This window comes from Artemia franciscana, chromosome 5 (genome assembly GCF_032884065.1).
Source record: "Artemia franciscana chromosome 5, ASM3288406v1, whole genome shotgun sequence".
Lineage (NCBI taxonomy): Eukaryota > Metazoa > Arthropoda > Branchiopoda > Anostraca > Artemiidae > Artemia > Artemia franciscana.
The window spans coordinates 42,414,761-42,432,740 of NC_088867.1; the positions used below are offsets into that span (position 1 = coordinate 42,414,761).

The window sequence follows — 17,980 nt, forward strand, 5'->3', positions numbered from 1 at the left end:
CTGTTTATCTGTGTCTTTATCCATATTCTTACCCATGGGTGATCATTCCGAAACAACAGTGGTTGATAAAAAGCTCATGTTTCTGAGAAATGTTTCTCATTTTTTTCTGAGAAACTTGGTCAGGAATACCTGTTTATCTGTTTCTTTATCCATATTCTTACCCATGGGTGATCATTCCGAAACAACAGTGGTTGATAAAAAGCTCATGTTTCTGAGAAATTTTTCTCATTTTTTTCTGAGAAACTTGGTCAGGTATACCTGTTTATCTGTTTCTTTATCCATATTCTTTCCCATGGGTGATCATTCCGAAACAACAGTGGTTGATAAAAAGCTCATGTTTCTGAGAAATTTTTCTCATTTTTTTCTGAGAAACTTGGTCAGGTATACCTGTTTATCTGTTTCTTTATCCATATTCTTACCCATGGGTGATCATTCCGAAACAACAGTGGTTGATAAAAAGCTCATGTTTCTGAGAATTTTTTCTCATTTTTTCTGAGAAACTTGGTCAGGTATACCTGTTTATCTGTTTCTTTATCCATATTCTTACCCATGGGTGATCATTCCGAAACAACAGTGGTTGATAAAAAGTTCATGTTTCTGAGAAATGTTTCTCATTTTTTTCTGAGAAACTTGGTCAGGTATACCTGTTTATCTGTTTCTTTATCCATATTCTTTCCCATGGGTGATCATTCCGAAACAACAGTGGTTGATAAAAAGCTCATGTTTCTGAGAAATTTTTCTCATTTTTTTCTGAGAAACCTGGTCAGGTATATCTGTTTATCTGTTTCTTTATCCATATTCTTACCCATGGGTGATCATTCCGAAACAACAGTGGTTGATAAAAAGCTCATGTTTCTGAGAAATATTTCTCATTTTTTTTCTGAGAAACTTGGTCAGGTATACCTGTTTATCTGTTTCTTTATCCATATTCTTACCCATGGGTGATCATTCCGAAACAACAGTGGTTGATAAAAAGCTCATGTTTCTGAGAAATTTTTCTAATTTTTTTCTGAGAAACTTGGTCAGGAATACCTGTTTATCTGTTTCTTTATCCATATTCTTTCCCATGGGTGATCATTCCGAAACAACAGTGGTTGATAAAAAGCTCATGTTTCTGAGAAATGTTTCTCATTTTCTTCTGAGAAACTTGGTCAGGTATACCTGTTTATCTGTTTCTTTATCCATATTCTTTCCCATGGGTGATCATTCCGAAACAACAGTGGTTGATAAAAAGCTCATGTTTCTGAGAAATTTTTCTCATTTTTTCTGAGAAACTTGGTCAGGTATACCTGTTTATCTGTTTCTTTATCCATATTCTTACCCATGGGTGATCATTCCGAAACAACAGTGGTTGATAAAAAGCTCATGTTTCTGAGAAATTTTTCTCATTTTTTTCTGAGAAACTTGGTCAGGAATACCTGTTTATCTGTTTCTTTATCCATATTCTTTCCCATGGGTGATCATTCCGAAACAACAGTGGTTGATAAAAAGCTCAGGTTTCTGAGAAATGTTTCTCATTTTTTCTGAGAAACTTGGTCAGGTATACCTGTTTATCTGTTTCTTTATCCATATTCTTACCCATGGGTGATCATTCCGAAACAACAGTGGTTGATAAAAAGCTCATGTTTCTGAGAAATCTTTCTCATTTTTTTCTGAGAAACTTGGTCAGGTATACCTGTTTATCTGTTTCTATATCCATATTCTTACCCATGGGTGAACATTCCGAAACAACAGTGGTTGATAAAAAGCTCATGTTTCTGAGAAATGTTTCTCATTTTCTTCTGAGAAACTTGGTCAGGTATACCTGTTTATCTGTTTCTTTATCCATATTCTTACCCATGGGTGATCATTCCGAAACAACAGTGGTTGATAAAAAGCTCATGTTTCTGAGAAATGTTTCTCATTTTCTTCTGAGAAACTTGGTCAGGTATACCTGTTTATCTGTTTCTTTATCCATATTCTTTCCCATGGGTGATCATTCCGAAACAACAGTGGTTGATAAAAAGCTCATGTTTCTGAGAAATTTTTATCATTTTTTTCTGAGAAACTTGGTCAGGTATACCTGTTTATCTGTTTCTATATCCATATTCTTACCCATGGGTGAACATTCCGAAACAACAGTGGTTGATAAAAAGCTCATGTTTCTGAGAAATTTTTCTCATTTTTTTCTGAGAAACTTGGTCAGGTATACCTGTTTATCTGTTTCTTTATCCATATTCTTACCCATGGGTGATCATTTCGAAACAACAGTGGTTGATAAAAAGCTCATGTTTCTGAGAAATGTTTCTCATTTTCTTCTGAGAAACTTGGTCAGGTATACCTGTTTATCTGTTTCTTTATCCATATTCTTTCCCATGGGTGATCATTCCGAAACAACAGTGGTTGATAAAAAGCTCATGTTTCTGAGAAATTTTTCTCATTTTTTTCTGAGAAACTTGGTCAGGTATACCTGTTTATCTGTTTCTTTATCCATATTCTTACCCATGGGTGATCATTCCGAAACAACAGTGGTTGATAAAAAGCTCATGTTTCTGAGAAATGTTTCTCATTTTTTTTCTGAGAAACTTGGTCAGGTATACCTGTTTATATGTTTCTTTATCCATATTCTTTCCCATGGGTGATCATTCCGAAACAAGAGTGGTTGATAAAAAGCTCATGTTTCTGAGAAATGTTTCTCATTTTCTTTTGAGAAACTTGGTCAGGTATACCTGTTTATCTGTTTCTTTATCCATATTCTTTCCCATGGGTGATCATTCCGAAACAACAGTGGTTGATAAAAAGCTCATGTTTCTCAGAAATTTTTCTCATTTTTTTCTGAGAAACTTGGTCAGGTATACCTGTTTATCTGTTTCTTTATCCATATTCTTACCCATGGGTGATCATTCTGAAACAACAGTGGTTGATAAAAAGCTCATGTTTCTGAGAAATTTTTCTCATTTTTTTCTGAGAAACTTGGTCAGGAATACCTGTTTATCTGTTTCTTTATCCATATTCTTTCCCATGGGTGATCATTCCGAAACAACAGTGGTTGATAAAAAGCTCATGTTTCTGAGAAATGTTTCTCATTTTTTTCTGAGAAACTTGGTCAGTTATACCTGTTTATCTGTTTCTTTATCCATATTCTTACCCATGGGTGATCATTCCGAAACAACAGTGGTTGATAAAAAGCTCATGTTTCTGAGAAATTTTTCTCATTTTTTTCTGAGAAACTTGGTCAGGTATACCTGTTTATCTGTTTCTATATCCATATTCTTACCCATGGGTGAACATTCCGAAACAACAGTGGTTGATAAAAAGCTCATGTTTCTGAGAAATGTTTCTCATTTTCTTCTGAGAAACTTGGTCAGGTATACCTGTTTATCTGTTTCTTTATCCATATTCTTACCCATGGGTGATCATTCCGAAACAACAGTGGTTGATAAAAAGCTCATGTTTCTGAGAAATGTTTCTCATTTTCTTCTGAGAAACTTGGTCAGGTATACCTGTTTATCTGTTTCTTTATCCACATTCTTTCCCATGGGTGATCATTCCGAAACAACAGTGGTTGATAAAAAGCTCATGTTTCTGAGAAATTTTTCTCATTTTTTTCTGAGAAACTTGGTCAGGTATACCTGTTTATCTGTTTCTATATCCATATTCTTACCCATGGGTGAACATTCCGAAACAACAGTGGTTGATAAAAAGCTCATGTTTCTGAGAAATTTTTCTCATTTTTTTCTGAGAAACTTGGTCAGGTATACCTGTTTATCTGTTTCTTTATCCATATTCTTACCCATGGGTGATCATTCCGAAACAACAGTGGTTGATAAAAAGCTCATGTTTCTGAGAAATGTTTCTCATTTTCTTCTGAGAAACTTGGTCAGGTATACCTGTTTATCTGTTTCTTTATCTATATTCTTTCCCATGGGTGATCATTCCGAAACAACAGTGGTTGATAAAAAGCTCATGTTTCTGAGAAATTTTTCTCATTTTTTTCTGAGAAACTTGGTCAGGTATACCTGTTTATCTGTTTCTTTATCCATATTCTTACCCATGGGTGATCATTCCGAAAAAACAGTGGTTGATAAAAAGCTCATGTTTCTGAGAAATGTTTCTCATTTTTTTTCTGAGAAACTTGGTCAGGTATACCTGTTTATCTGTTTCTTTATCCATATTCTTACCCATGGGTGATCATTCCAAAACAACAGTGGTTGATAAAAAGCTCATGTTTCTGAGAAATTTTTCTCATTTTTTTCTGAGAAACTTGGTCAGGAATACCTGTTTATCTGTTTCTTTATCCATATTCTTACCCATGGGTGATCATTCCGAAACAGCAGTGGTTGATAAAAAGCTCATGTTTCTGAGAAATGTTTCTCATTTTTTTTCTGAGAAACTTGGTCAGGTATACCTGTTTATCTGTTTCTTTATCCATATTCTTACCCATGGGTGATCATTCCGAAACATCAGTGGTTGATAAAAAGCTCATGTTTCTGAGAAATTTTTCTCATTTTTTTCTGAGAAACTTGGTCAGGTATACCTGTTTATCTGTTTCTATATCCATATTCTTACCCATGGGTGAACATTCCAAAACAACAGTGGTTGATAAAAAGCTCATGTTTCTGAGAAATGTTTCTCATTTTTTTCTGAGAAACTTGGTCAGGTATACCTGTTTATCTGTTTCTATATCCATATTCTTACCCATGGGTGAACATTCCGAAACAACAGTGGTTGATAAAAAGCTCATGTTTCTGAGAAATGTTTCTCATTTTCTTTTGAGAAACTTGGTCAGGAATACCTGTTTATCTGTTTCTTTATCCATATTCTTTCCCATGGGTGATCATTCCGAAACAACAGTGGTTGATAAAAAGCTCATGTTTCTGAGAAATTTTTCTCGTTTTTTTTCTGAGAAACTTGGTCAGGTATACCTGTTTATCTGTTTCTTTATCCATATTCTTTCCCATGGGTGATCATTCCGAAACAACAGTGGTTGATAAAAAGCTCATGTTTCTGAGAAATGTTTCTCATTTTTTTCTGAGAAACTTGGTCAGGTATACCTGTTTATCTGTTTCTTTATCCATATTCTTTCCCATGGGTGATCATTCCGAAACAACAGTGGTTGATAAAAAGCTCATGTTTCTGAGAAATGTTTCTCATTTTTTTCTGAGAAACTTGGTCAGGTATACCTGTTTATCTGTTTCTTTATCCATATTCTTTCCCATGGGTGATCATTCCGAAACAACAGTGGTTGATAAAAAGCTCATGTTTCTGAGAAATTTTTCTCATTTTTTTCTGAGAAACTTGGTCAGGTATACCTGTTTATCTGTTTTTTTATCCATATTCTTTCCCATGGGTGATCATTCCGAAACAACAGTGGTTGATAAAAAGCTCATGTTTCTGAGAAATGTTTCTCATTTTTTTCTGAGAAACTTGGTCAGGTATACCTGTTTATCTGTTTCTTTATCCATATTCTTTCCCATGGGTGATCATTCCGAAACAACAGTGGTTGATAAAAAGCTCATGTTTCTGAGAAATGTTTCTCATTTTTTTCTGAGAAACTTGGTCAGGTATACCTGTTTATCTGTTTCTTTATCCATATTCTTTCCCATGGGTGATCATTCCGAAACAACAGTGGTTGATAAAAAGCTCATGTTTCTGAGAAATTTTTCTCATTTTTTTTCTGAGAAACTTGGTCAGGTATACCTGTTTATCTGTTTCTTTATCCATATTCTTTCCCATGGGTGATCATTCCGATACAACAGTGGTTGATAAAAAGCTCATGTTTCTGAGAAATGTTTCTCATTTTCTTCTGAGAAACTTGGTCAGGAATACCTGTTTATCTGTTTCTTTATCCATATTCTTTCCCATGGGTGATCATTCCGAAACAACAGTGGTTGATAAAAAGCTCATGTTTCTGAGAAATTTTTCTCATTTTTTTTCTGAGAAACTTGGTCAGGTATACCTGTTTATCTGTTTCTTTATCCATATTCTTTCCCATGGGTGATCATTCCGAAACAACAGTGGTTGATAAAAAGCTCATGTTTCTGAGAAATTTTTCTCATTTTTTTTCTGAGAAACTTGGTCAGGTATACCTGTTTATCTGTTTCTTTATCCATATTCTTTCCCATGGGTGATCATTCCGATACAACAGTGGTTGATAAAAAGCTCATGTTTCTGAGAAATGTTTCTCATTTTCTTCTGAGAAACTTGGTCAGGAATACCTGTTTATCTGTTTCTTTATCCATATTCTTTCCCATGGGTGATCATTCCGAAACAACAGTGGTTGATAAAAAGCTCATGTTTCTGAGAAATTTTTCTCATTTTTTTTCTGAGAAACTTGGTCAGGTATACCTGTTTATCTGTTTCTTTATCCATATTCTTTCCCATGGGTGATCATTCCGAAACAACAGTGGTTGATAAAAAGCTCATGTTTCTGAGAAATGTTTCTCATTTTTTTCTGAGAAACTTGGTCAGGTATACCTGTTTATCTGTTTCTTTATCCATATTCTTACCCATGGGTGAACATTCCGAAACAACAGTGGTTGATAGAAAGCTCATTTAAACAAAAGTTCAATTCTTTATTGTTTTTTTTAACGTCACAAAAGAAATAACGCCGGGGAAATGTAACGATTTTTGTCACTGTTTGTCATAATGCAGAAACTTTTGGCTCGATTAGGACCAAAAATGTTATCAAAAATGAGCAAATGTTATGAGGAGCAATGGTCTATAACTATTAAAAATCTATATTCAGAAATTCCCAGCTTCAAATTGTCCTATTGTTAATAGTCTCCAAGTCTCAGAGATCACACTGCCAAGGGGGTGGGGCGCATTCGTCCCAAAATATACATACAGTAGACACGAAATTGACATTTACTGCACATAACGTGTTTTGAGAGTTCAGGGTGTAATCAAAAACCGTTCTTCAATTAACAGGAAAATCCCCCTCCCCGTGTAAAATTTTCCATGAAAATTCCCTCCGGAAAGTTCTCCCCAGAGGAAACAAAATCCCAGAAAATTCCATCAAAATTTCACACCAAATAATATATGTGATCAACGGGGAAATTGCGTAGCTTAAAGACCGATCCCCGGGGACTATGGGACTTATATTATCCCCAAAAGTATAGTTATTACAGCTTCTAATTACGCTGAATTATATTACTATCTCAAAATTTTTATCGGATCTTTTTGGGGGAAAAAAGAGCGTGGGAGCTAGTTGCCCTCTAATCTCTTTAGTCACTTAAAAATGTCACTAGCAATTTTAATGTCCAAATGAGCTCTCTCCCGATGTTACCATAGGTTCCATGCAATCACCCCTGGAAAGAAAAATGAACGCGCATCCATGATCTTTCTTCTGACAATAATTACAGAATTCCACAATATTGCAGATAGGAACTTCAAAAATCTACAGTAGGTCTCTCTGATATGCTGAATCTGATGGAGTCATTTTTATTAAGGTCTCTTGATTTTTTGACGGTGTTCCTCCCTCCTTTTTCGAAAATCTGGAAAATGTTCTCAGGCTCGTAGCTATTGATGGGTAGCATTAATGAATTGTATCTACTTAGTATCAGCATAAAAGGCAGAGTCTTTTGATGTATCTATTGTTATCAAATTTCTGTTTTTTAGAGTTTCGGTTACTATTAGGATGAGTCGCTCCTTACTTACAATTTGTTACCACAAACTGTTTGATTATAGTTGCTTAACCTGCAGTCAAGTAAGCTGTAGCCAAGTACCGTAATTCAGGATCCCAATGTGCTCTAGTTTGTCCCTGTAATAGTGTTTTTCGACCAGAAAATCGCGGAAAGTATTATGCTTCTATGTCTCTCTCCTCCTTTCTTTTCTATCCCTCTCTTCTTCATTATGTTTCATAAACTAAAGTAAAAAAAACTTATTTTGTAATATAATGAAAAAAACGATCAAAAATGGGGTTTTTTAAGGCCAAAGGAGAATACTGAAAAAATATAAAAAGCGAATATTTTGAAAGGCGGTTGTCCTCTCGAAATATTTGCTTTGTGTGTTTTTTTAGCATTCTCTTTTGGCCCTAGAAAACCCATTTTTGATCTTTTTTTTTCATTATATTATAAAATAAGTAAATTTTACAATCAAGGGGGGCAAGAGCCTCTCTTTAGACCTTCAAATTATACAGACTGAAATTCCTTGCAGAATTATGAATTTTCAACAACGTAAGAGCGTAACTTGACGTAAAATTTTCACCATTCGGGTAATATTTACTCTAATATTTGGATTTCGAATTTTGCAATATTAGCCCATATTCTAATCAGCACGCTCAGAAATTCCTAAATACAAACTTTGGTGGAAATCGAAGACTATTTGTGAAATTTGTACATAAAGTGCATGTATTTTGACTTTTATATTGCAATAATATCCTCAGGTTGATTTTTAAACACTGTTTGGGAAATGTGTACTTAGTGTGTACTTATTTAGTATAGTTTTATCGCAACGCTTATGTTTTCTTATGATTATTGTTAAATCATTTTGCATTCCTCAAATAACCTCTAATTTATTATGAGCCGAGAGAGATGGAAAAAGTATATGTAGGGAGTGGTGTATCGGGATGGAACAGCACCGACTCAAGAGTTCTTTTTGGCCCTCCAGCCATACAGATTGAATATTCTTACATGATTCTGACTTGTAATCAAAGATGTTAAACATTGTCTGTATATTTAACTGATTTATTTAAGTAATATTTAACTAATTTAGTAATATTTAACTAGTTAATAAATATTTAATTAATTTAGACTTCAGATTTCAAAGCTGCACTATTAGCTACAGATTTGTTTTCTACAATCTTGAAACCCAAAGAAATCCACTGAGGCAAAAATGAAACACCTTCTATCAATGTACTTGGTGTGTTTGGATTAGAACGGTCATGCTACAATCCCAATGATTTTTAATAATTAATTTCTTAATCATTCAATAGATATTTTTCTGTGTAAGTCGCAAGAGGCTGTATTCGCACAGTTAGGTGGGGGATATCAGAAGGACAGGAGCCCAGGAGGTTCATTTTGAATCTTCCGTTTATTGAATTGTATAAACCAATTTGGGTGGAAAGCACAATATCATTACCATATACATAGCGTCTTTTGGTTTAGGATAAGCACAGTTTTTGAGAATCTTAAATTATTAACAAATAATTATTAAGTACCATTTTCTAAATAACTTTGAATCATCAAGAGTCGATAAAGGTTCAACTTATCACTTACTTGGGCATTTTGTAGGAGGCTCCTGGAGGTGGTATAATTCCATGGGCACTAATTAGGCTCCGCCTATCACACAGACTGATAATCTTGCCTGACTCTCATTTCAATAAAGTTTAAAACTTCCTCTATTTTATATTTTCAGCCAAGAAAAGTTGCAAATAGTGTGAATGGCTAACAATAAAGAAGCAAATGCAATCTTTTTTTATGTATGACTCAAATGTTAGTTGTGAGCTATATACTGTTTCTTTTGATTTTGGGCAATCATGTAAATTTTAATGACTAATATTTCGTCATTAGGAACCATTTCCTAAGTAGTCTCCCAAATATTACGAGTCAAAAGATGCATCGCATGTTTGCAAATTTGAGGTGGGGATCTTGGAGGGGCACATACCCAGGGTCTATCTCTGGGCTCATGAATCATACGAATTAAAGATCCTTTTATAACTCTGATATCAAAGAGGTGTAATAAATTATGTCTACCTTTTTTTTTAAATATATATTACGTTTAAGTCAAAGCAATATAGACTCAAAACTAGCATAAATACCTTTTTATGTAAGGGAGACTGCTGTCCCTGCACTATCTTCTTGTCTACGCTTAAGTTTCACTAGTACTGAAAGCATTTTAGGGTATAAAATATACAGCTAGTTGGGGATTGCAAGTAATTTTTTTTATCAGTTGCCTTTCAAATAAAGTTCAACTGAAAATGAGAATAAATAAACCCTTACTACCTTAGGCATTCTGAAAAATATTAAACGAAACAAAAACATATGTTATAAATTTAAATAAGAAATCAAAACTAAGAAAGTGAAGAGAAAAAAAGAAAGAAAAAACAAAAAATCCCGTATTTACACTACCCCTAGTCGCAAAAACCCTTGCTTCCATCCAAAAGAAAACTTTTTCCTTTATGGGAAACATATTGCTTTGATTGGAAAACTTTTTTATGGTTTGATTTGTACATTTTTTGACGTCTTGGAATAGCAAATCAACCACTTTTTTGTGGTGATTTTGAAAAAACATTTTTAATAAACTTTCCTACTGAATTAACTGTCTGTCAGATCATATCCAGTTAATTAGTTAAATCTAATACTTCTTACGCCACTTGAATACAAACAAACCGTCATTAAAAAGAACATCGTTATTGATCCACCTTTCATTCCTAATTTGTCACTACAATCTATTATTTTGTTGAAAGTTTCTACTTTATGCTTTAAGCCGTTCCTAAGATTTTGCTTATACACTTTTTTGACAACCTACATGCACATAATGTCTTGATTTAGTTTGAAAGCTTTATGCTAGACACCTTAGCCTTAGTTGTAATAACAGTCATAGTTGTTTTGGTAGCATTAGTAGCAGTAGTAGTAGCAGTATGCTCATAGTGGTTTTTTTTTCAAAATCCTCCTCAGCATTACCATGGAAGTTACAAATTAATACCCTAAGCATTTCCTGGGACATTGCTGATATGTACTTTGGACAACTTGCATGCATATAGTGTATTTTCATATCCCCTTAACATTTCCTGAATTTTGTAGCTCAATACCCTTAGCTTTAAAAGCAGCATTTGCAGCAGTAATAGCAGTAGTACTCGTAGTAATAGTAGTACCAGTAGTATTAGCAGTAGCAATAGTAGTAGTTGTAGTAGCAGAAGTAGTAGTAGCAGTGGTAGTAGTAGTAGTAGTAGTATTAGTAGTAGTAGTAGTAGTAGTAGTAGTAATAGTAGTAGTAGTAGTAGTAGTGATAGTAGTAGTAGTAGTAGTAGTAGTAGTAGTAGTGGTAGTAGTAACAGTAGCAGTAGTATTTCCAGCCTAACACCCTAAGATGTTCCTGAGATACGTCCTTTTGACAAGGAGCATGCACATAGTCTCTTTTGAATTAGTTCGACACTCCCCTCGACATTCCTTGACAGTTTCATCTTAACATCCTTAGCGCTTTTGGAGAGCAAGGTTCAAATATGCCCCCTATTAAAAAAAATTATATGTCAATAGGTGGTGAATTGCATTACTTAAACCTTTTTTCCCAAGGCCTGGGGGGTCGTCCTTCCTTGAGGCATAGGTGTTGGACCTTTCAACTATGGTGAACAAAATGGCTACCTCAAAATTTGTCAGATGCCTTTGGGAGAATAAGGTGCATAAGGGGGCTGCTTACCCCCAATCACTTTTGAATCTTAAAAAGGACATTAGAACTTTTAATTTCAAATTGAATGAGCTCCCTCTGATGTTTCTACAACTCCTTCCAAACGAAGTGTCTTGGTGAAAAAAAAATAATACATTGAGCCTGCTATTATGAGGTAAAATCTTATGCAACTAGTCTTGAATATTATCATAAAATAAGTATATTTCTTCTTATGATTCATGAAACATAATAGCGAAGACATATATAGAAAAGAAAGGAGAAGAGACAAAAAAAGAGAAAAACTAAATAAATGACGCTAAATAATGTCCTGAACGGAACAAAAAATGTATGAAGTGTTTTCTTTATCAAAGTGAACGAAGAACCGTCATTGATGGTAATTACATAAAAAAACTAGTTTTTTTAACTGAAAGTAAGGAGCGAAATTAAAACTTAAAACGAACAGAAATTACTCCGTATATGAAATGGATTGTCCCCTCCGAAATCCCTCGCTCTTTACGCTAAAGCTTTTAATTGTTTTAAAAAGCAGAATTGTGGCAAAGAGTCAAACTTTAGCGTAAAGAGCGAGGGATGGCGGAGGGGACAATCCATTTCATATACGGAGTAATTTCTGTTCGTTTTAAGTTTTAATGTCGCTCCTTACTTTCAGTTAAAAAAACTAGTTTTTTTTATGTAATTTCTGAACGTTTTTGAATTAATACATGTTTGATTTTGACTCTCCACACGTAAACTATTCAAATGAAATTGGCATATTAATTCCTTTTTTGGCTAAATGGCTTTCTCTTAGTTTTGATCATACGATTTTCAGAAATATGGGATGGGGAAGGAGGCCTAGTTGCCATGCAATTTTTCGGTTACATAAAAAGGCAACTATTAATTTTAATTTTAACGAATTTTTTTATTAGCAAAAAATATACGTAACTTTAGAATTAACTTACGTAACAAACTTTTATATTCTTTAATTTTTATTATGTATATGAGGGGGTTTGTACCCTCGTTAATACCTCCTTCTTTACAGTAAATCGTAAGTTTTGTCCCAATTCTTTAAGAATGACCCCTGAATCAGAAAGGCCGTAGAATAAATAGTTGAATTTACTAAAAATACTTTAGCATAAAGAGCAAGGTATTTATCTCCTCCTAAATACCTCGCTCTTTATGCTAAAGTATTTTTAGAACCCCTCATATGCGTAATAGTCATCCCCAAATAGCCATCCCCGGATTAAGTCATCCCCAAAGACATAGTTATTATGGTTTTCGACTATGCTGAACAAAATGGCTATCTCATAATTTTGATCCGTTGACTTTGGGAAAAAAATGAGCGTGGGAGGGGGCCTAGATGCCCTCCAATTTTTTGGTCACTTAAAAAGGGCACTAGAACTTTTCATTTCCGTTAGAATGAGCCTTCTTGCAACATTCTAGGACCACTTGGTCGATACGATGACCCCTGGAAAAAAAAAACAAAAAAAACAAACAAACAAATAAACACGCACCCGTGATTTGTCTTCTGGCAAAAAATACAAAATTCCACATTTTTGTAGATAGGAGCTTGAAACTTCTTCAGTAGGGTTCTCTGATACGCTGAATCTGATGGTGTCATTTTCGCTAAGATCCTACGACTTTTAGGGGGTGTTTCTCCCTATTTTCCTAAATAAGGCAAATTTTCTCAGGCTTGTAACTTTTGATGGGTAAGACGAAACTTGATGAAACTTATATATTTAAAATCAGCATTAAAATACGATTCTTTTGATGTAGCTATTGATATCAAAATTCAATTTTTTAGAGTTTTGGTTACTATTGAGCCGGGTCGCTCCTTACTACAGTTCGTTACCACGAACTGTTTGAAAAGATATTTATTTTATATTTTTCACAAGGTATGTTGAAGGCATCATGTCGTTTGCAGTCCAGAGTTTCTGAAACAAAAATTTTACTTCATGCAATTTTTTGCTTAGGAGCATAATGCTTTTCGCAATTTCCTAGTCGCAAAACGCAACTACTGCAAGGGTAACTTTAAGTTCATTCGGATCCTTTCCTACGGTAATTGGCTACAGTTGACCACTATTGCAAGGTAAAATGTATGAAGTGTTTTCTTTATCAAGGTGAAAGAAAAATCGTCATTGATGGAAAAAAACACATTTATTTTATATTTTTCACAAGGTATGTTGAAGGTATCACGTCATTTTCAGTCCAGAGTTTCTGAAACCAAAAATTTACTCCATGCAATTTTTTACTTAGGAGCATAATGCTTTTCGCAATTTCCTAGTTGCAAAACGCAACTACTACAAGGGTAACTTTAAGTTCATTCAGATAATTACCTACGGTAATTGACTATAGTTGACTTGGATACAGCTAAACCAACCGTAGTTCTGAAGAGGTCAAAACGTCTAAAGTTTGCTTTGTTGCCAGTAGGGCAAAATGTTTGAATATTATAGGTTTGGCGCTTATCTAAGGAATTTGAGTATATATACTAATCTGATTACAAGTGTGCCCTATTTGAGGACTCCAAGACCAACCCCTTTATAATTACAATATTGCCTAAGGAGACTTCGAAATAAAAAAAATATCTTCAAGAGATTTGATATTGTTATTTGCCCTTATTATCGTATAGTTTTTATATAAATTTAAAGAATTGCCAGGAGAACTTAGATGGAATTATTTTCAAATTCTCTAAGGCATCTGTATCAAAAATTCATAAGTGAAATTTCCAGCATCCTAAGTAACTACGCATTGATATTATGTGAAAAGAGTTACAGAAGTTATAAAAAGTCAACAAGGGGTAAAGGTTAAACAGTCAGATTAGGTACTGTGACTATGGAGGGTAAAGCATTTAAAGTTGACTGCAGTTCAACTACAGTCAACAAGGGCAAAACTGGCAGATTAGGTACTGTGGCTATGGAGGCTAAAAAATTTAAAATTGAATTTAGTTCAACTATAGTCAACAAGGGTAAAACGGTCAGATTAGGTACTTTGACTATAGAAGGTAAAACATTTAAACTTGACTGTAGTTCAAATGTAGTCAACTGAAATCAATGGTTTGAACCCAGTGTTTATCAAGTCGGGTATAAACTCCCCAGTTAAATCACAGTATTCTGCCAATAAAATAAAAATCAATATGGCGAGGGAATCTTTTAAATACAAGATTATATTATAAATGAAGAAATATAAGAAAACACCAGGAAAAAATAAACAAATAAATGGTTACACATTATTGAAAGGTATAATAATGAAAACATACTACTAGTCAATGTGAGTTTTGGCGTTTATTTTCAACTGCGTTTATATTTCAGATGAAACAGAACTTTTTAGCCAAACACAATAAGAAAGATCCAAACCGAAACCCTTCTCAATCAGACCTATAAAATAAGGTCCATATACGCTATGTCCTACTTCAGCAATGTTTTACTGTACTGCAATTCAAAACAACAGCAATGACAAAATAGACAAAAGAAGGCAATTATATCATGGCTATAAAACTGAAGGTAAGTATAGATCCTTTAGAGAAGTTTGGTGCTCACCAGTACAGAGTAATCATTTTGTTTTTTATTTATATCCTACTTTAGGCCCTTTCACGATGAGACACCACCATTTTGAAAAACAAGCGAAGAGTTTTCCTTTTGATATAAAACAGTTCGTGGTAAAGAACTGTAATAAGAAGCTACCCGGCTCAATAGTAAGCAAAATTCTAAAAACAGGAATTTTGATACCAATGTATACATCAAAAGAATCGGATTTTATTCTGGTGTTAAATATATAAGTTTCATCAAGTTTAGTCTTACCCCTCAAAATTTGCCCGAGAAAATTTACCTTATTAGAGAAAAAAGGGGGAATACCCCCTAAAAGTCATAGAGTCTTAATGAAAATCACACCATCAGATTCAGCGTACCAGAAAACCCTACTGTAGAGGTTTCAAGCTTCTATCTGCAAAAATGATGAATTTTGTATTTTTTGCCAGAAGAAAGATCACGGATGCGTGTTTTTTTTTTATGTTTTTTTTTCCCAGGGGTGACCGTACCAATCCAGTGGTCCTAGAATGTCGCGAGAGGGCTCACTCTAAAGGAAGGTAAAAGTTCTAGTGCCCTTTTTAAGTAACCAGAAATTGAAGGGCAATTAGGCCCCCTCCCACCCTCATTTTTCCGAAGTCACAGGATCAAAATTTTGAGATTGCCATTTTGTTTAGCATATTCAAAAATCTAATAAATATATCTTTGAGGACGACTTAATCCCCGACAGTCCCCGCGGGAAGGACTGCAAGTTATGAGCTTTGCCCATTGTTTACATATAGTATTGGGTATTGACGAAGTACACTGAAGTTTCCGGGGGGTTATTCTTCCTGATGATGGGAAGGGGAAGGGGGGTCACGTGAGCGGATCTCTCCGTGGATGAATTTATCATGGGGGAAGATAATTTCCCTGAAGGGGGCGCAGGATTTTCCAACATTGTTTAAAAAAAGAACAATGAGAAATTAAACAAAAAAAAACAAGTTTCTTCAACTAAAAGTAAGTAGCAACATTAAAATTCAAAATAGGAAATTATTACTTATATTAGGGGGTTCTCCCCTCCTCAATACCTTGCTCTTTACGTAAAAGTATTTTTAGTAATTTTAAAAGTGGTATTTATTCTAATTAAACGGCCTTTGTGATTCAGAGGTCATTCTTAAGGAATAGGAACAAAAGTTGAACTTTGGTGTAAAGAGCGAGGTATTGAAGAGGGGGTAAACTCCCTCATATACTTAATAAAAATATACGATTCGTTACGTAAGTTAATTTGTAAGTTACGTATATTTATTACTAATAAAAATGTTCGTAAATAAAATTAAAATTTCTAGTGGCCTTTTTAAATAATCCAAAAAATTAGAGGGCAACTAGGACCCCTCCCCCGCCCTTTTCTCTAAAAATCGTCTGATAAAAACTTCAAGAAAGCCATTTGATATGCAAATTTCTTTTTAATTATTTATGTACGTTGAGCCAAAATGAAAACCTACATTAATTCAAAATAGTTCAGAAATTAAATTAAAAAAAACAAGTTTTTGCAACTGAAAGTAAGGAGCAACATTAAAACTTAAACAAACAGAAATTATTACAAACATGAGGGAGTTCGTTCCCTCGTCAATACCTCGCTCTTTACGCTAAAGTATTTTTAGTAATTTCAAAAGAGCTATGTATTCTATTTAAACGGTCTTTGTGGTTCAGGGGTCATTCTTAAAGAATTAAAACAAACTTTGAACTTTAGTATAAAGAGGGAGGTATTGTCGAGGGTTCGAACCCACCCATATACGTAATAAAAAATACGAATATAGAAGTTCGTTACGTAAGTTAATTTGTAGGTTACATATACTTATTACTAATGCAAGCGTTCGTAAATAAAATTAAAAGTTCTAGTGGCCTTTTTTAGTAACTAAAAAAATTGGAGGAAAACTAGGCCCCCTCCCTCGCCCCTTTTTTCTCAAATTGTCAGATCAAAACTTCAAGAAAGCCATTTAGTCAAAAAGTAAAATTAATATGCAAATTTCGTTTTAATTATTCATGTACGGTGACCTAAAATCAAACCTGCATTAATTCAAAAACCTTCAGAAATTAAATAAGAGAACAAGGTTTTTTAGCTGAAAGTAAGGAGTGACATTAAAAATTAAAACGAACAGAAATTATTCCGTATATGAAAGGGGCTGTCCGCTCCTCAAGACCCCACTCTTTACGCTAGAGTTTGCCTCTTTCTTACAGCTTTACTTCTTAAAACAGTAAAAAGCTTTAGTGTAAAGAGTGGCGTGTTGAGGAGGGGACAGCCCTTTTCATGGAATAGTGTCTGTTCGTTTTAAGTTTTAATATCGCTCCTTACTTTCAGTTTAAAAAAACTTGTTTCTTTTTATTATTTAATTCATTGGAAAAGGATGAGATTCGATAAGACTAAATTTTTGAGGGAATGAGAAGAAAGACCATTTTGCTTTCAAGAGAGTAGATATGAACCGAAAATAAATTTATGATGCGAATAAAAGCACATAATGAAATTAAGCTATTAAAGTAAATAGTAAGGAAGAATGTATATTCATACCTTATAATGATGTATTCATGAAACGACTGTTTCTTTTGTGTTTTGCCTCTTTAATGTTTCTTTTTTAAATTTTGTTCTCTTATTGCGTTGGAAAAGGCTTCTAGGCATAGATTTAATTTTCAATCTCTTAGTTAAAACTGGTACTTATTATTTAAATATATCATTTTAAATGGAAAGGCAGTTTGGTCTAAAGAATACAAGATTATGATAATTTCCAGGATGCTCTTAAAGTTTATCAAATAAAGAAGCAAGTTTTTCAACTGAAAGTAAGGAGCAACATTAAAACTTATAACGAACAGAAATTATTGTGTATATGAGAGAGGTTGCCTCCTCCTCAACATCTCGCTCTTTACGCTAAAGTGTTAAAGGGCAATTAAGAAAGCTTCTTATTGTTCCAATTAAACGAACCTTGTGTTTCAGGAGTCGTTCATAAAAAACTGGGAAAAAATTCAAACTTTAACATTGTTAAAGAACCAAATTTTAATTGTCAATCAACCAAATTTACCATTTTTTTAATGGCCTTAATATCAGTTTTAAACATTGTTATGTCAGTAGTAACTTGTGTTTGCTTTTTCAGTCTCTTTATGAAATCACAGAACAATAGTTCTTCACATTT

General features: G+C 33.9%; 1 protein-coding gene across 2 annotated transcripts in view; it reads left to right on the plus strand.

Moving 5' to 3' along the window:
• LOC136027439 (organic solute transporter subunit alpha-like) overlaps positions 1–17,980 on the plus strand; it is a 70,619-nt gene that overhangs the window by 12,118 nt on the left and 40,521 nt on the right. For both annotated transcript variants that reach the window (XM_065704720.1, XM_065704719.1), the window contains exon 2: positions 14,607–14,798. In XM_065704720.1, the coding sequence (XP_065560792.1) occupies positions 14,714–14,798 (85 nt within the window). In that variant the 5' untranslated portion in view covers positions 14,607–14,713. The remainder of the gene's footprint in view (positions 1–14,606; positions 14,799–17,980) is intronic.